Here is a 19,391-nt window from a genome sequence, read left to right as displayed (position 1 = left end):
TTACCTCTTAATCTTTTTTTGATAAGATAAACAGATTGAACACTTTAAGTCTCTCACTCTGAGGTATTTTCTCCAGCCCTTGAATAATTTTTGTGGCTCGTTTCTGCACCTTTTCTGGTTTTTCAACATTTTTTTTCAAATGTGGACCCCAGAACTCTACACAGTATTCCAGTGTTGGTCTCACCAGTGCAGAATACAAAGTACAATCATAGAATCTTAAAAATGTAACGCTGGAAGGGACCTTTAGAAGGTCATTGAGAATTCATTGTGCTCAGACAGGACCAAGTAAACCTCCTTACTCCTACTCACTACTTCCCTGTTTATCCATTCAAAGATCATATTTGCCTTTTTTGTCACAGCATTACACTGAGGGCTCATGTTGAGTTGCTTGTGACACCTAAATCCTTTTCAGAGTTACTGCTTTCCAGGATACAGGCCCCCATTGTCTTGGACACACACACAGACAAAGAAGGTGCAAGTGATGTGGTTTAATTAGGCAGCAGCTTTATTAATTCAACTCCTCTGGGAACTATCCAGCTAAAATATGTACAATGCAGGTCATGATTTCCCCCGGTGGAGAGCTGCTGCTAGCCCCCCACTCTGCCTTAGCATGCCCTAGTCCATTGCTGGAAGCCCACTGCCTTCCCCTCGTTTGTGGGTCAAGGGTCTGGGAAAAGGGGGTTGTCGTGAATGAGTACCTCCACTGTACACTTGCCATGAGGAGGTTCCAACAGTTAGCTTGACTGCCTCCCTCCCACCCCAGCTGTGTACCCAGATGTACTACGTCTACACTACAAGCTAGGAATCTGATTCCCTGCTAATGTACACATACCCCCGTTAGCTCTGATTGAACTAGCACAAGTATCAATAGCAGTGTAGCTGCAGTAGCATTGGTAGCATCAGTGGAAGCATAGCTGAGCCGTGCCAAGTATATATGGTTTCAGGCAGGTTTGTACTCAGAAGGGCTCAGCCAGGCCTCCTCTGCCGCTACCACTGCTACTGCATCTACACTGCTATTTATACCTGTGCTAGCTCAATCAGAGCTAGCGTATGTGTACACAAGTAGGGGCATCACACCCCTAGTTTGTGGTGTAGACGTATCCATAGTTAACAGTTCCCTCCCTAACACTGGTCAAAAATATATCCTTCCCCAGTCAGAGAGGTGTACCCTATTGTCCTTGAATGTAACATATATGATTTTTTGATGGCTAATTGCCAAAATTCTCCATTCCAGATGCTTCTGGCCTTTCCAACCTGTGGAGGCCTGGTGGGTTCCTCTGTGCACTCCACTGCAGCATTTTAGATGAAGGTTATGAGTGAAATGATGTTCTTCTGTGGCTTCTATGTGAATTGCAGGATGATTGTCAAAAAATTGCAGCTGAGTTGTGGACAAACCATGGAAAATTGCAGTCTCCTGCCTGGAAAAGGCCCTGGATCTTACCCTAAATCTGTGCCCTGATCCAATGAGCTCCATTTGCCCTGATGGAAACCCCAGACCCAACTCCCCCCAGTGCATTCAAATCAGCTTTCAGTGCTGATTCTGGCATCCAATCTTCCCATTCAAGGAAACCCTCCATGCACATAACTCCCAGTGAAGTCAATGGAAATTCCACAAAGGGAGAGATTGCAGGATGAACCTCTTAAAGGATAATATAAGTGCACAAGTAACAATGTTTATAACTTTCTTAAAAAGAATGAGGACCACTTAAAAGTCAAATTATAACCACAAAATCGTGAGGCGCAGGAGTGGAATCATGAGTCTAGAAAAGCTTTGTACTGTGTCCAATTAGCATTTTTACTGTATCATAGATTTAATGTGTGCTCTTAGAATAATTAAATTCCTACATTGCATGGTTACCACGTACCATTACAGTGTTATTAAAACAGAATTAGAATGTACTGTTCAAGAGACTGGCACTACGCTCTTTACTCAAGCAAAACTTTGGATCAGGCCTCGAGTGAGAAACTGCTAAACTGAGGATTTAGGATGATTAAAACCAGACAAATAGTATTCTTTTGCACCTGTTACATTTACTTTCATGCATGATGTATCTGGCTTGTCTATCAGGTAAATACAAAACAAAGTGCAAAAAATATATATATATATGAAAAATGTTCAGGGATGTAACCAAAAGAAAATGGCTAATGTTTCTTCCCCTCTAAGGGTGAAATCCCAGCTCCATTGAAGCCAGTCAGGAGTTTTACAATTAACTTTAGTGGGGCCAGGATTAACTCTTTTACTTGAAGATTTGGAAAAGAGTTTATGCCAACAAATACGTAGAGCACAATTGTTAAACCTGTTGCTATAATGTGTTCGCTGAATTTAGTAGCTTCTGGGCAGAGCTTACAACACAAGATATCTCACAGACTGTATAATGAGATCTGGGAGTAGATGTAAAGGTTATTGTTATTTTCCAGCCAGTTTCCTAAAGGAATCTTATTTCAACAGCCTTCCATTTCTACTGGGGTGCAGTCACTGAGATGTTTTATCTGGATGGTGAAGTATAACTATTGCAGAGATGGAAACCAACATGGCAGTAATTTTTGGAACTTTAAAAATATTACAAATCAGTTTGTATAAAGTACTGTAGAGGAGAGTCAGAAACTTACAAGTACATGCAGTGCATTTTAGAGATTGTTCCTTGTTTTAGAGTTGTAGTGAGACACCTAGATTGAGAAAGTTACTATAAGCCCCATACACACGTACATTTTCAGTAAAATACATTTGACGCTGTGTATAAGAGCAGCAATTATTCTAACTACCTGTTTTTTCCTTTTGTTTCAGCTCTGTAAGAAGTATGAAGTTCATGTTTGTGGAGAAGGTGGGGAATATGAAACATTCACTTTGGACTGTCCTCTGTTTAAGAAGAAAATAGTTGTGTAAGGAACTGTTTCTTCCCCTTCCTTAAATTTAAGTGATGGGAACATATTAACATTTAGCTTGAGGCAGCATTTGTTGGCAGGAGTAGAACATGTCCTCTAAGTTCACAAACAGTCACTTTGTTTAACGCTGGCAAAGTCCTCTGAAAACCTAAATCAATGCCTGACAAGACGAGGCCTTCATAGAAGGCTATAAACTTTTTAGACATTTGCACTTTCGTTTACTTGCTGATTATGGCCTGCAGTAAAACTGGTACCTACACACTGACACTTTTATCCTTTCATGAAGTGCGAATTGCCTGTAATATTTATCTTTCATTACAGCTACATTTGATAAACTGCCACATCAGTAGCCTGTGGGTTCCATTAACTCTGTGTCTTTTTTTTTTCTTTTTTCAACTTTAGTGACTTAGAATGATAATGCTAAACATTTTCCATCAGTTACTAAGGGTACATTTTTTAATGTAAACTTTGCTTGAATCCATCCAGCTACTCTGAGTAGCTTATTTCTTTGCTGAAATTTGTTAAAATCTGTTTAGAGGGATATGGGAAATTTCTCTGTCTTGATTCAAGTTTCACGGTATGTGCTGTTGAATAGCTTAACCTGTATATTTTGAGAAGTTTTGACTATTGTTCCTATTCTTAGCCAAGTAAACAGTCTCTAAGAACGGAATGTCACTTGCATACATTTCAGATACATCAACTTATGGAAAGTCAACACTATAGCACATATGGACATTTAGTGCTGTAGTGAAACAGGCCCATTCTTTTATATCTTCTTCTAGCAGTAGTGAGCAATAGAGGAAATGTGGCAAATTTACTGTGCAATTAAGGGGCTGATACTATTCTGTTGAAATCAATGGCAAATTACCATCAATTTCAGTAGGAAAAGGAGCAGGCATTTATGGCACTTTATTATTTTACAGATAAGACCCGTTTGGTACAGTGACTTCATCAAGGTCTCTATTTTCAGTCAGACAAAATGTTGTGGTCTGATCAGCATTGTATTGATAATTGGTAATATTGGTGCACAACAGCATCATCCAGAAAAAGAGTGACTAGCATTCAGTCTACGTTTGTTATAAAATTTGTTAATTAACATCATAAGATATGTTCATATCAATGCACTGAAATTTGTTTGGCTGCTTCTTTCTTTCTTTCTTTCTTTCTTTCTTACACTCACACACATTGGGGTTGGGTGCCTAACTCCCTTAAGCCCTTTGAAGTCCCTGCCTGAATAAAGACAAGTCTGCAGTAAAATGATTTCCTGTCTTACTAAAAAGTGTCTGCTATTGGTAAAGAGAGGAGAGGATTAATATGGAGGGCTATATTATGGTCCTTACTCTCAGGTCTGGTGGAACTGCATTTGGCACCGAATCTAAGGGTCGTTTCTTTAAGGTGCCACCAGACTCCTCGTTGTTTTTATGGATACAGACTAACCCGGCTACCCCTCTGAAAATTAAGATGGAAAACATTAAATGGATTAAAAACTGGCTAACTTATAGGTTGCAACACATAATTGTAAATGGGGAATCATCACTGAGATGATGGATTTCTAGTGGCATCCCACAGGAATCAGTTGTTGGCTATGCTGTTTAATGTTTTTCTCAGTGACCTGGAAGAAAACATAAAATCATGACCGATCAAGGTTGTAGACAATACAAAAATTGGGGAGTGGTAGATAATGAAGAGGACAAATCACTGACAGAGAACAAATGGGATTGCTTAGTAAGCTGGGCACAAGCAAACAATATGGGCTTTAATATGGCTAAATGTAAATGTATATATCTAAGAACAAAAAATGTAGGTCATAGAGGACGTTATTCTGGGAAGCAGTGACTCTGAAAAAGATTTCAGAATAGGGTGGATAATCAGCTGAACTTGAGTTTCCAGTGCAATGTTGTGGCCAAAATAGCTAATATGATCTTTGGATGCATAAGCAGTGGAATCTTGTGTACGAGTAAAGAGGTTATTTTATCACTGTGTTTGACACTGGTTCATCAGCTACTGGTGTCTCCAGTTCAAGAAGGATGTTGATAAATTGGAGAAAGTTCGCAGAATAGCCACAATTATTAAAGGATTAGAAAATGTGTTTATAGAGCTAGACTCAAGGAGTGCCATCTGTTTAGCTTAACAGAGAGAAGATTAAGGGGTGACTTGAATACAGCCTGTAAGTACCTACATGGAGAACAAATATTTTATAATGGGCTCTTCAGTCAAGCGGAAAAAGTTATAACAAGATCTAATGGCTGAAAGTTGAAGCTAGACAAATTCAGATGGGCAATAAGGCATTACAAAATTAACAATGAGGTTAATTAACTATTAGAACAGTTTAGCAAGGGTCATGGAGGATTCTGTATGACTGAGAATTTTAAAAGCAAGATTGGATGGATTTTTAAAAAGATATGCTCTAGGAATTTCGGTGGTGGGGAGGAGGGGCGGATTCTATGGCTTGTGTTATACAGGAGTTCGGACTAGATGACCACAATGGATCCATTCTGGCCTTAGAATCTATGAATCTGTGACTCTATTATTGCTTTTTTAGAGGTCCTTGGCTATTTTGATAGATAGTCTAGAGACTGTAGGTATGCTATTCCATTCACTGTGGTGGTGTAGGTGCTAGGTGGTTAGATTGTCATAGTTCAAATATATTTCACCTCAGAAAAATTTTGAAGCTTAGATGAAGATATACAAGTATCTCTAAGGACTTTTAAAGTCACAAAAATCCTATGTACTAAACTAGTCCAGTTCTTCTCCCTAAAAAAAACCTGTGGTTGCATGAAATGTAGATCCCAGCAAAAAACAGTGAAGATGAGTCTTCCCCACAAAACATGGAAAGAGAAACTCTAACTCACCTATTATAGTAAATAGACTCTTGGGTAGTATTTTTCCTGGATGATGTTTTTATCATACGTGTAATGTCTGACAAAATGCATTTCCTCAATTTTTTTCTCTGAACAGAAAGGCAGTCTGCTAGATTTGTGGATAAGAGAAAATTGCCAGTAGTGATGTTTGCTTTATTACAGAATGATGGCAGTCTAGTTAAGGCTCTATGACTCGCCTTCCCTTATAATACTGATTTTATTCCTACCCTTCCCCCACTAAGCTCCCTTTGAAAATATCTCTTACTGCTGAAATTTCTCATGTATCCTCTCGTGTCAGAGGAGAATTTGTGAGGGACATGCTGAGTTAATTGAATTAGACATCTGAAGATGTACAAGTTTAAAGATATGCAAAATTTAGGAGAGAAAGGATGAACTTGTGGCCAAAACGGGAAGGAAAGTCAGGAGATCTGGTTTTGCCAGAGTCTACTATAATTTTATCAACGAATCACCTAGACTTGCTAGTTCAGAGGTGCTGAGCACTTGTAGTTCCCATGGAAGTCAACGACACCTGTGGATGCCCAGCACTTCTGAAAAAAAGACTTTAACCTTTTGCTTCAATTGAAGCAGCCAAACAATCTTAACTTGGCCCTGCAATGATACCATGCAATAACCATACATTCATGTTTAATGCATATTAGTGTGTCTGGTTCCAGACTAAATTAAACTGTTGAGGTATTTGGAGGGGTGGGGGGGGGTAGGGGCTTTAGTTGGATTGTTTCATATTTTTTTTCTGTCATGGTATTTGTACTGGACAGTATTTGGGTGCCGTAACTGCATTTCTATAACTTAGCATGTTTGGAACACTTGGAAGTTTAACCTTAACTCTGAATTTTCTGGGTTTATGCTATTTAGTTTTGAGATGATTACAGCATCCCTGAGATGATTTTTTTAAATATTTACATTATTTATATATAAGGCTAAGATTTAGTTATGGGTATTTTTAGTAAAAGTCATGGACAGGTCACGGGCAGTAAACAAAAATTCATGGTCCATGACCTGTACTATATACCCCTGACAAAATCTTGGGGGATGTCTGATGGGTGGGGGCAGCTCCGGGGCACCGCTGGTGCTCCAAGGAAGTGGGGACAGCCGTGCGTGGCCCAGGACTGCTGCTGGTGCTGGCGGGGGAAGACACAAGACCACTCCTGGTGCTTCGGGGACCCTGGGGTCAGTTGCATCGGCCACTGCAGAAGTCACGAAGGTCCCGGAAAGTCACGGAATCCGTGACCTCCGTGACAGACTTGCAGCCTTACTTATATATACATCCCCAAATTCCTTTCAGTCCTGTCCTACTCTAGTAGAACCCATCTATCCAACCACAGACCATCCTCAAATTTATCCTCACAGAATTAACCAGACTTACGCAACTGCCATGAACTACCATTTCTCTACTCTCTTTGTTCAAACCCACTGTACCTACCTTCTTCTTCTTCTTGATGGGGGTCTGAGATACCCTCTTCTACTGCAGTGTTTCTTAGTTTTTTCAGCTTCGTGACCTTATTTAATGCTAAATACAGTAAAAAAACAAACAAATAAAAATAGAGTGCCCTCTTATTTATTTATTTATACATATGTTCGTACATACATACATACCTTAACATCATCATTTCTAAGTAGGAAATGTATGCATCCCAGAAAAGAAATAGACTTCCCTAAATATTTCCTGGAAATTAATCAATAAACAAGAAACATTTATCAAGAATACCATCATTAAATTCTGTGGCATTCCTACAATCCATCTCGTATTGTATGTTTTTATTCATGGCGTGCATGAATTTTATCCGTTTCTACTTCCTGCTTTGCATGAGAACAGAATTCAAAATGAATGACTAAAGATAATTATTTGTTTTCATACAGGAATATTTCATTGTCTTCATTTAATAGCTATATACAACTGAGCCACAGATTTCATTATCAATAATTTCTTAGTGATCCTGATTCAAAAATGCATTGGCATTCATTCACTAAAGCTGTCCCTTGGTATTATGTTATCATCTTAGGAGTTTTTAATGATCAATTCCAAAGCACGTTTATAAAGAAAAATGATACTCTTTTTTCATCATCTGCAAACACTTGGAAGGTGGTAAGGTGATAGGGAATAGCCAGCATGGATTTGTAAAGAACAAATCGTGTCAAACCAATCTGATAGCTTTCTTTGATAGGATAACGAGTCTTGTGGATAAGGGAGAAGCGGTGGATGTGGTATACCTAGACTTTAGTAAGGCATTTGATACGGTCTCACATGATAATAACAATAAACTATAAATTAACAATATAGATGGGGTAGGTATATAACTGTACTGGTATAACTGAGTGAAATGTTAAGTATGGTTCTTAATCCTTAAAGTATCCGTGATCTGAGGATAAGGTAAGGTAAGGGGTTCATCTCATCATCTTCTGTCATATTCTGTTCAACGACTTAGATGTTGTTATAGAATTATTTGAAACTGTTGCAGGAATTGATACTGGGGTGGGGAGGAGGATTGCTTGGAGGAAAGGACAGGAATCAAAAAAAAAAAAGAGTCTGTCTGAGAAATGGTCTAATAAAAAAAATAAAGGACAAAAAAACTCAAAAAAGGAAAAAGAATCACTTAGGACACAGACAGAATGGGAAGTTCACAAGAACAGAAAAGGAGTAGAGGGAGGATCTAGGAAGCAAGGTGGACTAGGAGAAAACAGAAACATCAACAGTGATGCTGTTGCAAAAAGCAAAAAAAAAAAAAAAAGCAAATGATGAGAGATGTGTTAAGAGATGAGAAGTCATTCTCATGCTCTTTTACTCTGCTCTTCTCTCCTCGCTGTTAGGCCTCAACTGGCAGCACTGCATTTCTGCAGTTCTGGAAAGAAAGAAAGAAAGAGAGAGGAGGGAGAGGAGAAGAGAGAAAGAAGAAGAGCACATGATGAGAAAATGAGACATGAGAGAAGAAGATGAAGAGCTGAAGTTTGAGTTGGTTGAAGAGAAGGAAAGAGACAGATAGACAGTTTCAGATATGATAAAAAAGGGGGTGTCAGGAGGAGGGAGGAGAAAGGAGTTCACCCTAGCTAATGATAGAAGAACAAGAGCAGCTGCTTAAAACTGGCAGCAAGGAGAGAGAGGTTGACATTTAGAAAAAAGAAAAAATTGTGTCGGGTTGGGTAAATAAACAAATAAATTGCCTGGGGAGTTGGGATCTCCTGGAATCTCCAGAGTATTTATAGAGGTTAGATAATTTTCTATCAGGGGACAGGTCTAGAGTGGTATTGGGTTGAGGGCAGGGGATGACTGACGGGACGACCTCTTGAGGTCCCTTCCAGTCCTAGAGTCTATGAATCTATGAATCTTTAAGGAAATCATTCAAGTCTGACCAAATGCTTTCAAGTGTTTCCAGTTTTGTCGGCATTATTTAAATGGGTGTATTAGATCTGAATTCCTGCACCTATGAAGTCTTATGTAGTACTGTGTCTTAGGGCTTGTCTACATGAACAACTAGAGTGCTTTGAGCTAGTTTCATTTCAAAGATGATTAGATCAAAGCACTCTCACAAACTGTTCATGGGCATCAGCAGCACATGGACATAGACCATCCCAGCCTAGCATGGGGTAGAGTCACACCCCAGCGTGACATGAACTAATTATTCATGTAGGCAAACCCCTTATTTAAAGGGTGCTTTGCCTCTGAAAAATCATTATTCTCTCTCAGAGACTCAATATAAAATTTGTTCGGTTGCCAAGTAAATTAGAAGTTTTCTAACTTCCAGCCCTACAAATTGAACCTGGGATCTGGACAGCAAGGTGGGTTCTTTTACAGTTTAGCCATACCAATGGAACTTAGAGTTAATAATTCTATTGATGTGTGAACAAATATATCACCTATATCTCTCTCATTGTATCGATTTTTCAGAGCACGGTATAATTTTTTGAAGTATTGGTAGTAGAAACTTATTTTTTAGTTAGTGAAGTAGAAAATGAGAGTCTGAATACAGAGCAAAGTAGGTATCTTCTATAAAAAAAATATCATTTGTTCAGTCACTTTTTGCCCATTGCTGTTCTTTAATGTTTTCCAAAGAGACATCTATCAGGTGTACCGAAATCGTGAACCCTTGGGAACAAAGCAGTTGTAAAATTCACCAGTGGTTTTTCAGCTTAAATCTTTCTGCTCCCGATATTGCTATTTCTAACCTACATTGAATGTCATTCTGATAACAATAAGCCAGATCATCACCTTTTGGAAATTAATATAGCTATGCTCATTTAGACGAGCTGAGGATCTGATCCAAAATGTTCTAGGAATTATTTGCAATAAGAACACTCATTGGTTGTGTTCTGACATTAAACACTGGTTTCTCTAGCTGATGCCAATGTCCTTCCTTTAACTAACTTAATTTTATCATTTGACCCCCTGGATATTTTCCACTTACTCTGTAAATAGATTACATCCTGAAAAGTCTTAGTTTACAAAGTAGAGTATTTTTACTTACACTTCCTTAGTGAAAATGTCAAGACTAGTTGCTTCAGTGTAATTCCAAGTGAACTATCTGTGGGCCAGTAGCTTTACTGAGTACCAAAAAAAAAGCAAAACCCAACCCTAATAATTTTTATGCATATGACTTTCTCTTATACCTTCTGAGATTTTTTTTGTATTTCATCTTCTGATACTTGTATTTTCCCTTACCTATCTTAATTCCATTACTAAATGTTCTAGTTTTGAAACAGTGCAGGCGAGGGCAATAGATACTGCCTATTATGAATTGGAGGTTGACATATTAGAACTGTAAAAATGAAAACTAAATGTTAACTAGTTTCAGTCAGTGTATCTGAAGTTTACACCATTCCCATTAATGCATTTGGCATTAGCAAGTTGTGTCTAGTAATCCTTCAACATGAGGTGTAAGATAGTTAAATGGCACAATCAGATTTCTCAATGGGACAAATATTATAGTGATTCCTGGAGCATTGTTTAGTGGGAAATGAGGTTATCCCAAGATTTAAAATGCTGATAAAATAAAAACTTAGTGGTTCTCTTGACTAACAAAGGGTTGGCTTACTGTTGTGTCATCAGCGCTTGGGTCATCATGTCATTTATACTTACTTTCAGTCGGCCTGATTTTCATTCACACTAAGGCCTGGTTACACTGCTCTGAAAGTTTGAAATAGACTTAATATGGGTGTAAATTGCATTCATTTTCCACACATTTTGCAGTTGAAAAGGAAGCTGAAGCTAAAACCCCATTGTTTAATGGTTTATGTTTTCTGAATTAAATTTATGACAATGAAATAAAATGCAAATTATGGGAGTCTGCTGAGGTGTTTTTTTTAATATATTAAACCAAAACTTATGACAAAAAGAGTTTCTCTTAATTAATCAGTTTTTTAAAACAACAAAACCCTTGAGCAGTAGTTGGTAAACCATGTTGAATAGTAGTGGAGGGACAAAGGGCATAGCCTGTCCATAAAACCATGCATTAAAATACGATGTTTATGATTCTGTATTTCAGGGACTCATCCCAAGTAGTTGTACATTCAGCTGATGCATTTGCACCTGTGGCTTACCTTCGCTTTTTAAAATTACATTTAGAAGATAAGGCAAGTACAGCTTTCTAAATCTTATGTTCCTTTTAATAGACAGTGAAGACATATGGACTACTTCCTTTTTATGTTGCTTTTTCACAATTTGGACTTCATCCAGGTTTTTGGCTCTGTCCTTCTACTTGCTGTAAAACCTGTACTTACTTTAACTGGTTTTTGGGACTTGCCATCAGAAAGACCCAACACAGATGCTCACTTGTGCCAAATGAATGAATGGAAGTAGTATTTGTATAGCATTTTTCATCTTGAAACCTCAAGGCGCTTAGCAGACACTGTTCAGCCAAGCACATGTGCAACCACTGAAGTGCAGCCACCCACGCTGTTGAACACAACTGATACTTTTGTATTAGCAAACACTATAAACAGCGTTCAGTTGCTGTGAGTTTGATTTTCTTATTGCTATTTTTGGTGAAATGTAGATGTCGTAGAGACCTGTTGATCCCCAGTAGATGAGTTGTGTCTACCAGACCCTCATTTCACATATGGTAGACAACCCAAGCTAGTAATGATTCTAAGTCTGGGAGGTGAAGCATCAGTCCCTAATCCTATTCCAGTCAGCTATCCCACAGTAAGATGAGTTTACTGCAGAGAGATATTCTGTCATATAAGGAGAGAGCTGTCCAGCCAAACTTGATCGAGAGCTTAAGAAATATTAGCAGTAGTTCAAAGGGATTCAGTTTGTTTTTAACTTATGATAGCATGGAAAGTGTGCAATGCAGGAGTAAGAGCCCTAGTAATGGTAGAGGTACATGTGTGCTGACAGATTCTTGAGTATTGCAAACTTACCCCTGACTATAGCATTCCTAATGATTATACACATGCAGTGCACCTTTCTTCCTTCTGCGTGTTTGTAAATGGTAACATTTAATTTACAGACTTCTATACCCTTAGAGTATTTTTGAAATTTGGTTGTGCAATATTTCTGAATGATAAAAAAAGAACATATTGACATGTTTCTGCAATTAATGACATGTTAAGAATTTTGGAAAGGGCTGCCAACAGTATATCAAAGTAGGACTTTTTGTTCCCAACTTTATTTTACAACATTGAACTTAGGGACACTTACTAAAGAATGTTACAATGCAGGTAAGTTATATGAATAATAGATTTATAAGAGATTTCCTTGATGGCTTTTGTGTCAGGTATGAAGATATTTCTTCTTTTAAGATCTATCTTGAAGACTGCTTTTGTTGATGAAACATGCCTGTTGATCTTCCTGCTGTGCTTGAAACCTTTTTGGTATTCCTTGGGGGCGAGGAGAGGGGGTTCTGGTATTGCAGCTGATTGTAGTTTACTTTCCTTTTCTGTTTATTTTTACAGTCTGAAAATCAGTCAAGCTGCTTCATATACAGGGATCATTACTGAATGCATCAGTGGGTTGGTTTTTTTGTGTGCATCTGGTGACTTTTGAACATTTCAGGTATACATAGAGTATCAATAGTCTTTATTTAGGAGAGACAGATTGTTTATTTTTATCAATAAGCAATACTGTCTCAATTTTTGCATTCTGTCTCTCCAAAGACCTCATTCCTAGCTTTCCAACTCTGGCAGGTACTCCCTGCTTCATCCCATCCATTTCTTGTTTGGGATTTTTAAAATGTAAAATCTTAAAATATTTGTATGAGAGACTTTGTGAAAATGATGTCAACCAACTATGTGAAGTGAAACCAAATAAGCTGAATAATAGAAAACTCTGGTGAGGGAGAGTAGTGGAAATACATTAATATTTCTTTGGGGGCACTGACTTTATTGCTCATGGCAAACTTGATGCTAAAATGCACCATACATCACTACAGTGTGACAGGTTAGGGAAAATGAAAAACACAAAGCTTTACATAAATCAGGCAAAAAATCGTATTAAAATGCATTACATTTTATATAAGAATCAAGATTTTACTTTTATCTATTCAGAAGCTCTTTTCCCCTTCTTATGTAGATGTTTCAGATTTTGTTAAAGCCTCACAGTTTCAAGCAGTTTTATAGCAAATCATATTTCAAATTCATTGTAGACAAAGCTGTCACATTCTTTAAGAGGTAGGGTTATAGAAGCGTGGTCTGTATTTTGGTATACACTAACATCTTCTAGAGTTAAAAAGGAAAATAGTTTGTTTTCTAATGATGGTGTCGTGGGGAAAGGCATTAGAATCTTTTGGCTCTAGATTAATTTATTTATGTCATGGTATAATAAGCTATGTTTTCAGAAGTTGTTACTATGGAGAGGCAGTCAATCTTTGAAGAGTGTAACATATTACTAACTTAGCATAGTTTAACCATGTAATGTTTAAGTGACACTGTCAAGATTGATAACCATTGATAACTCTTGTAGTATGGTACCTTTTCTCCTCCATTATGTGTTTAGAAAACTCATGATTTTTTTTTTTAATCAGTCGGTAATTCAGCCCTTGAGAGCTACCTTACCACAACAAATCACTGTGTATACGCAATGGGAAAAATGTACTTCAGTAGAGAAATTGATTTTAGTTTCAAGAGGTTATTAAAAACATGAGAAAAATATTTGCAATTTATGAAAAATATATAAAAGTAGTCATTTATATAATCATTTTGGAGAATCCGTTAATAGACTGCATGGTATTTCCAAACACTAAAAGGCACAGTGATATGTGGCTCTAATATAAATCACAATATCAGTTTTGTTATGCATATCTCATCGCTGAAATAACATCTCTATTTCTGTGTTTAAAAAGTCCCTTCTCTTAGTTATGTTTCACAAGCATTAATTTTACATTCTTTGAATTGACTATTTTATAATCATTTCCACAGTTTTGGGTAGTACAATAAAAGAAATCTGTGCTCTCTTTGCCATTCTGTGGTGCATTTTCTTCAGATAAATTTCTTCATGTTTAACTACAAAGACTGGGTGGAAATTTGTTTTAGATTGTTTCTGGCAGCACAATGAGCTGTTGTGCCTGAGGGAGATTAACATTTTATTCATTGTTCTCGTTTAATACATTACTGTGCAACTTCAAGATGTATTTTTGCATAATAATTGAAAAGCTTTTTCTCCACCCTCTTTTCTTTCATTACCCATGATACAGAAAAGGCTAAAAAGATAATTTTCTTAATATTTTTATTAAAGCTTTATAAAAACATTGGGTATCAACAGATCAAATAAGCTTTTTTTCCTTGGTTATTATAAACAACTAAAAATAATATTGTTATTAATAGCACATTCATTTTGATAGTCCGTGGAGGCCTCATTTACTTCATCAAAAAAAACAAGGTCACCATTGTGTTGTACATCACATAGAAATCTATCTTCATCAATATTTTACTTCTCCTGTAAGAGCTTGGCTTTGTACAGCTAAAATGTGAAAAAAGCTTTTCACTTGTTCATCGTCTGCTGTTCTTGCTATCGATTCACACATACCTCTTCCCACAACACATATCCCATCACATGCATATTAGGAGTGAGATCTTAAACCCATTGATGTTGAATGGGAGTTTTGTCATTGGCTTCGGTGGGACCAAGATTTCACCCATTGTATTTTGCTTTATAGTTTGCCCATATGAAATCAGATGCTTCTACAGAAGATCACTGGTTTGAATCTGACCCAGGTGGTAGTGAGCTAAAATTGTTACTGTCTGATAACTGGTCATTGGCATGTGAAATACACTGGTAGTCTTTGTCAAGTTCCTAGTGGACATATGTCCATATTACAAAAGATAACATGGCAAATAACACCAATTGGAACCCTTGTTTATAATGTTTATAAAGAGGCCAAGGATTGAATGTAAACTGAAGTATGCTTTCACTCCTAGCAGTGGGCACTCCAGACTAGGGCTGAGGCATATGGAGCAGTGTGGGGAATCTTGTAGCGTTGTTGCCTGTGCTGTGCAAGTTTTTTGGAAACAGAGGATTTCAGTCTCCAGGAATGTCAAGGAGGGTATCTTTCGCAAGCACCCAAATGCACTTAGCCAGAAAAAAAAAAAGACTCTTGAAACCTACAGAGCTTGGTTGAAGAGGGACTGGTTCTGTCTGTGTACCTGACACTCTTGCGACCTTGGGCAAATTGCTGAATCTCTCTGTTCCCTAGCTTAATCATCAGTAAAAAGGATATAATGTTATTGTAAAACAGCCTAGAGTGCTTTGGCATGCTGAAAGCATGCTAAAATGTCAGGAGAAAGGGCAGTTACCTTGCAAAGTTTAGTGTCTTATGAATAATGAGGGATAGAAACCAATGCCACATACCACGGGAAAAATGAGAACCACACCATTTTAATGGACAACAATTTTCTCTAATTCTGGTGAGTCATATAATATGAAACTTTAAATCACATCCACCTTATAACATCCCCCACCACCTTCATTTTTCTCCTAATTTTATTGGCTGATGTTTTAAGAACTGCTGATTTCATAAGCAGTTCTTGTTTTCATGTTCAAATGCAGGAAAAATTGCCCAGTAAAATTAAGTGGAGAAAATGTTAGGCTTTGAGGGAAAATAAAGGACTATAAGTCTGTTTACCTCCATTAGGATGTTGTAGCTCTAGTTGAATGTGTAAATTGGATCGGCTTATTGCCACAGCAGCATGGGATTCTGAATCACAGCCGAAGTACAAATGTTAACTTTTCTTTGTCTACAAAAATATGAATGAAGTAATTGAATAAAATAGATAATATTCAAATTTTAAGACTAAAGTCATAACTTGCACTGATCCTAGACAAATGATTGTAAAATGACCGCTAACTAACTCACTAACCACTCAGTGACAGACTTGAAGGTGGCAGTTTTGCAACAAAAAAACTTCAAAAACAGACTCCAAAGAGAGACTGCTGAACTCGAATTAATATGCAAATTAGATACAATTAACTCAGGCCTAAACAGAGACTGGGAATGGTTGGGTCATTACACTAATTCAATCTATTTCCCTATTTTAAGTTCTCCTCACACCTTCTATGGGTCATCTTAATCATCACTTCAAAAGTTTTTTTCTCCTCCTGATGATAGCTCATCTCAATTGATTAGACTCTTCCTGTTGGTATGCATACTTCCACCTTTTCATGTTCTCTGTATGTATAAATATCTCCTGTCTGTGTGTTCCATTCTATGCATCCGAAGAAGTGAGCTGTAGCTCACGAAAGCTCATGCTGAAAAAAATTTGTTAGTTTCTAAGGTGCCACAAGTACTCCTGTTCTTTTTGTAAAATGAATGTTTTGTTCCCTCAGTCCCAGTAGTGCCTGCACCAGTTGTGCAGGACTATTCACTTGTACCCGGTAGCACAACTCACAGCACTATCTGCTATCCCGTAAAGTGGGTATATCCCAGAACTGGAAGAAAGAATAGTGAGATTTTCTTCCTCTAGTAGGCAGTAGAAAAAAGAAAGGTGGGTGATTGTTTTTCAGCCTGTGATAGGAGGTGGTAGGTATATCTTCTGTGTTTTTTGCTTGTAAGGTGGCATGATGTCTTGTAAACCAGCCAATCCACCTCTGTAAATTACATACTGAACCAAAGTCATGAGATGAAGCTCACTTAATTGTTTGTGAAGTTCTTTGAAATCCCTCAGCAGAAAGGTGCTGTAGCAATGCAAACAATTTCTATACTCTTATGACTCTGTAAAAGGCTAGCAAATCTTTCTAGCGAGTCAATTTGAGGATATATTTGTAAATGCTAGAAAATGCATCTGGGAAATCTCATCTTTACTAAAGAAGTACAATCCTGCATCCTAGATTTGATTTAACTACATCTAAATAAACCATTTCTGTCCAGCTTCTTAGACCATGATATTTTCTGCTAATCTCCATTTGATCATGCTTCTCATTTTCAATACTACTGTGAAAATGCTGAAAAAAGAGCTTTGCATTTATTTGTACACTGAGCGTTAAAAACATCACCTAATCCATAAAACTCCTTCATCTTGGATTCAGACTATCAATGGCATATGTTAGGGAATGGGAAAACAGGAAAACCCAATCTATGTCCATGGAATGTTGTGTCTTATTGCCCATTTGGCCTTCCATCTGGACAATCTGCCACTTTTGAATGTCATGTCCTTTCCCTCAGCCCATTTAGGTTCTCTCTCCACATCCTAAAAGCATAACTAACTCTGGCTCTAGGTATGTTTTCAAAACCTTTCTTACAAATGAAGTGGAAGTTCTTTTCAATGTACAATGATTTGTCTGAAGAGCTTAGTGAGCACATTAAGCATCTCTTCTGTTGTGCTATCTGGAGTGGCTCACGACTATGAGTGCAGACCTTAGGGCAGACTGTCAAAAACAGGGCAGACACCCTTAACTGGTGGTGTATTCTATAATTAGCTTTTATCAAGGCAGTAACAAATGTGAACTCCAGGAGTCATAGACAGTCCCCTTCGACTCTCCAGTCTTTCTTGCCACCCAGACAAACTGGATTTCGTGATAAATGGTCATTTATACCAAAAATCATACCACATTTAGGTTTCTTCCTGTCTCACTTATACCCAGATCAGTTGGTACCCTAGATCTTACACCAAAGACAACATCTGTAGCCAATCCAGTAATAAATTATCTCAAGGCTTATTAGCTAGGAAAAAAAATGAGAATTATTTACTGGTTAAAGCAAGCAAACATACACACACAGGAGTTACACTCTAAATCCAAAGAGTGACAGGATTGTAGTGATCTGTCAATACAAAGTGTCTTTCAGGCAGCCCCTGGGGATCTCTGGCTTCAGTTCAGAGTCTCTGGCCCTTCAGAGTTCAACAGCCAAAAAGATGGAAAATTTTCCTGTGGCTTTTTTTTATTTCCTTCATTCAGCTTCCAAGCCCACAGAATGGGCAGGTAGCATTTCCCAGGTGCAATAAGGCCATTAACCAATCCTCTGTATTATGATAATCTTTGATGGCCCATGTGGTTTTGATAGTCCTTCTGGATGGGCCGAGGTTAGGGGGATGGATGATTCCCAGGCCTGAGTTAATAAATTTAGAGCAAACATTTTCAAAGTTATAAAGCAAAACTTACCGATTTTCTTACAGCATGGAATACAGACATTAGAAGTGAGATTAATTAATGCATGCAGCAATTTACAAGCATTTCATAGAATCTGAACGCTAAATTCATTCTTATAAGACTAATGCCTGTTTTGAGCAAAACTAACATATAGGTGACCTGTCTGGTCTCAAGCTGTGAGGTTGTCATTTCTTAGCTAGTGCCTGCAGCCTAGGTAAGAGCTGGCATCTGGCCTGCCAGTGCACAATATCCTCTCTACTTTATTCCATCCCAAAATTGCTCTATTTCTCCAATAAAAGGAATAGTTTTTTCTGTCCTTTTATATTTATCAAGATCCTTTTATTGAACAAAACAAAATACCCTGATATTTCAGAATAAATGTCTCTTGTGTCCCTACACAGTGCATGAAAAACTGAAAGGAGCTGCATGTGGTCCCCCTCAATAGGGTTGTTTTAACAAGCAATATGATCAATTTAGAAAGCACAGAACAAAGAGATTATCATAATCTTTCCTTATGTTTTATGAGTTCTCTGCCATGTTCTATTCTGATTGCTATTGTGTGGGAGAACTCATTTTTAAATTTTGGTAGCAACAAGCTACCGTGCCTGGTTCTGTGATGGAGAATTTAAGTTTCTTAACAAGACAAATACTAAGAGTCTGGTGGTTACTGGTGTTTCATATAATGCTACTGATGTGTGCGTCGAGCCTTAGACACATAAGATAAGGTACCTGCTTAAAAACTAAAGGCCTCTACCTAGAAACATGTATGGGAGAGGGAGAAGGGGAGCTCAGTAGGGGGAGGGATAGCTCAGCGGTTTGAGCATTGGCCTCCTAAACCCAGGCTTGAGAGTTCAATCCTTGAGGGGGCCACTTAGGGATCTGGGGCAAAAATTAGTACTTGGTCCTGCTAGTGAAGGCAGGGGGCCTTTTCAGTTCTTGGAGATAGGTATTTTTCCTATTATTATTATTGTATGCATATGCTTGACTTTGGAACACTTATGCATTTGCTCAGCCATTGAAAAACCTTATCAAGGGTTTCTGTGGATTCTCCGTCACTGGAAATTTTAAAATCAAGTTTGGATGTTTTTTCTAAAAGATATGTGGTAGTTCAAACAGGA

General features: G+C 37.8%; 1 protein-coding gene across 9 annotated transcripts in view; it reads left to right on the top strand.

Annotated features, from left to right (window-relative positions):
- Positions 1-19,391, top strand: part of DPH6 (diphthamine biosynthesis 6) — a 380,184-nt gene that overhangs the window by 155,865 nt on the left and 204,928 nt on the right. For all 9 annotated transcript variants that reach the window (XM_039533241.1, XM_039533240.1, XM_039533239.1 and 6 more), the window contains exons 7-8: positions 2,786-2,880; positions 11,240-11,327. In XM_039533241.1, the coding sequence (XP_039389175.1) occupies positions 2,786-2,880; positions 11,240-11,327 (183 nt within the window). The remainder of the gene's footprint in view (positions 1-2,785; positions 2,881-11,239; positions 11,328-19,391) is intronic.

This window comes from Mauremys reevesii, linkage group 4 (assembly GCF_016161935.1).
Source record: "Mauremys reevesii isolate NIE-2019 linkage group 4, ASM1616193v1, whole genome shotgun sequence".
Classification (NCBI taxonomy): domain Eukaryota; kingdom Metazoa; phylum Chordata; order Testudines; family Geoemydidae; genus Mauremys; species Mauremys reevesii.
Note: the sequence above shows the minus strand (reverse complement) of the source record. Positions and strands in the feature narration are given on the sequence as shown.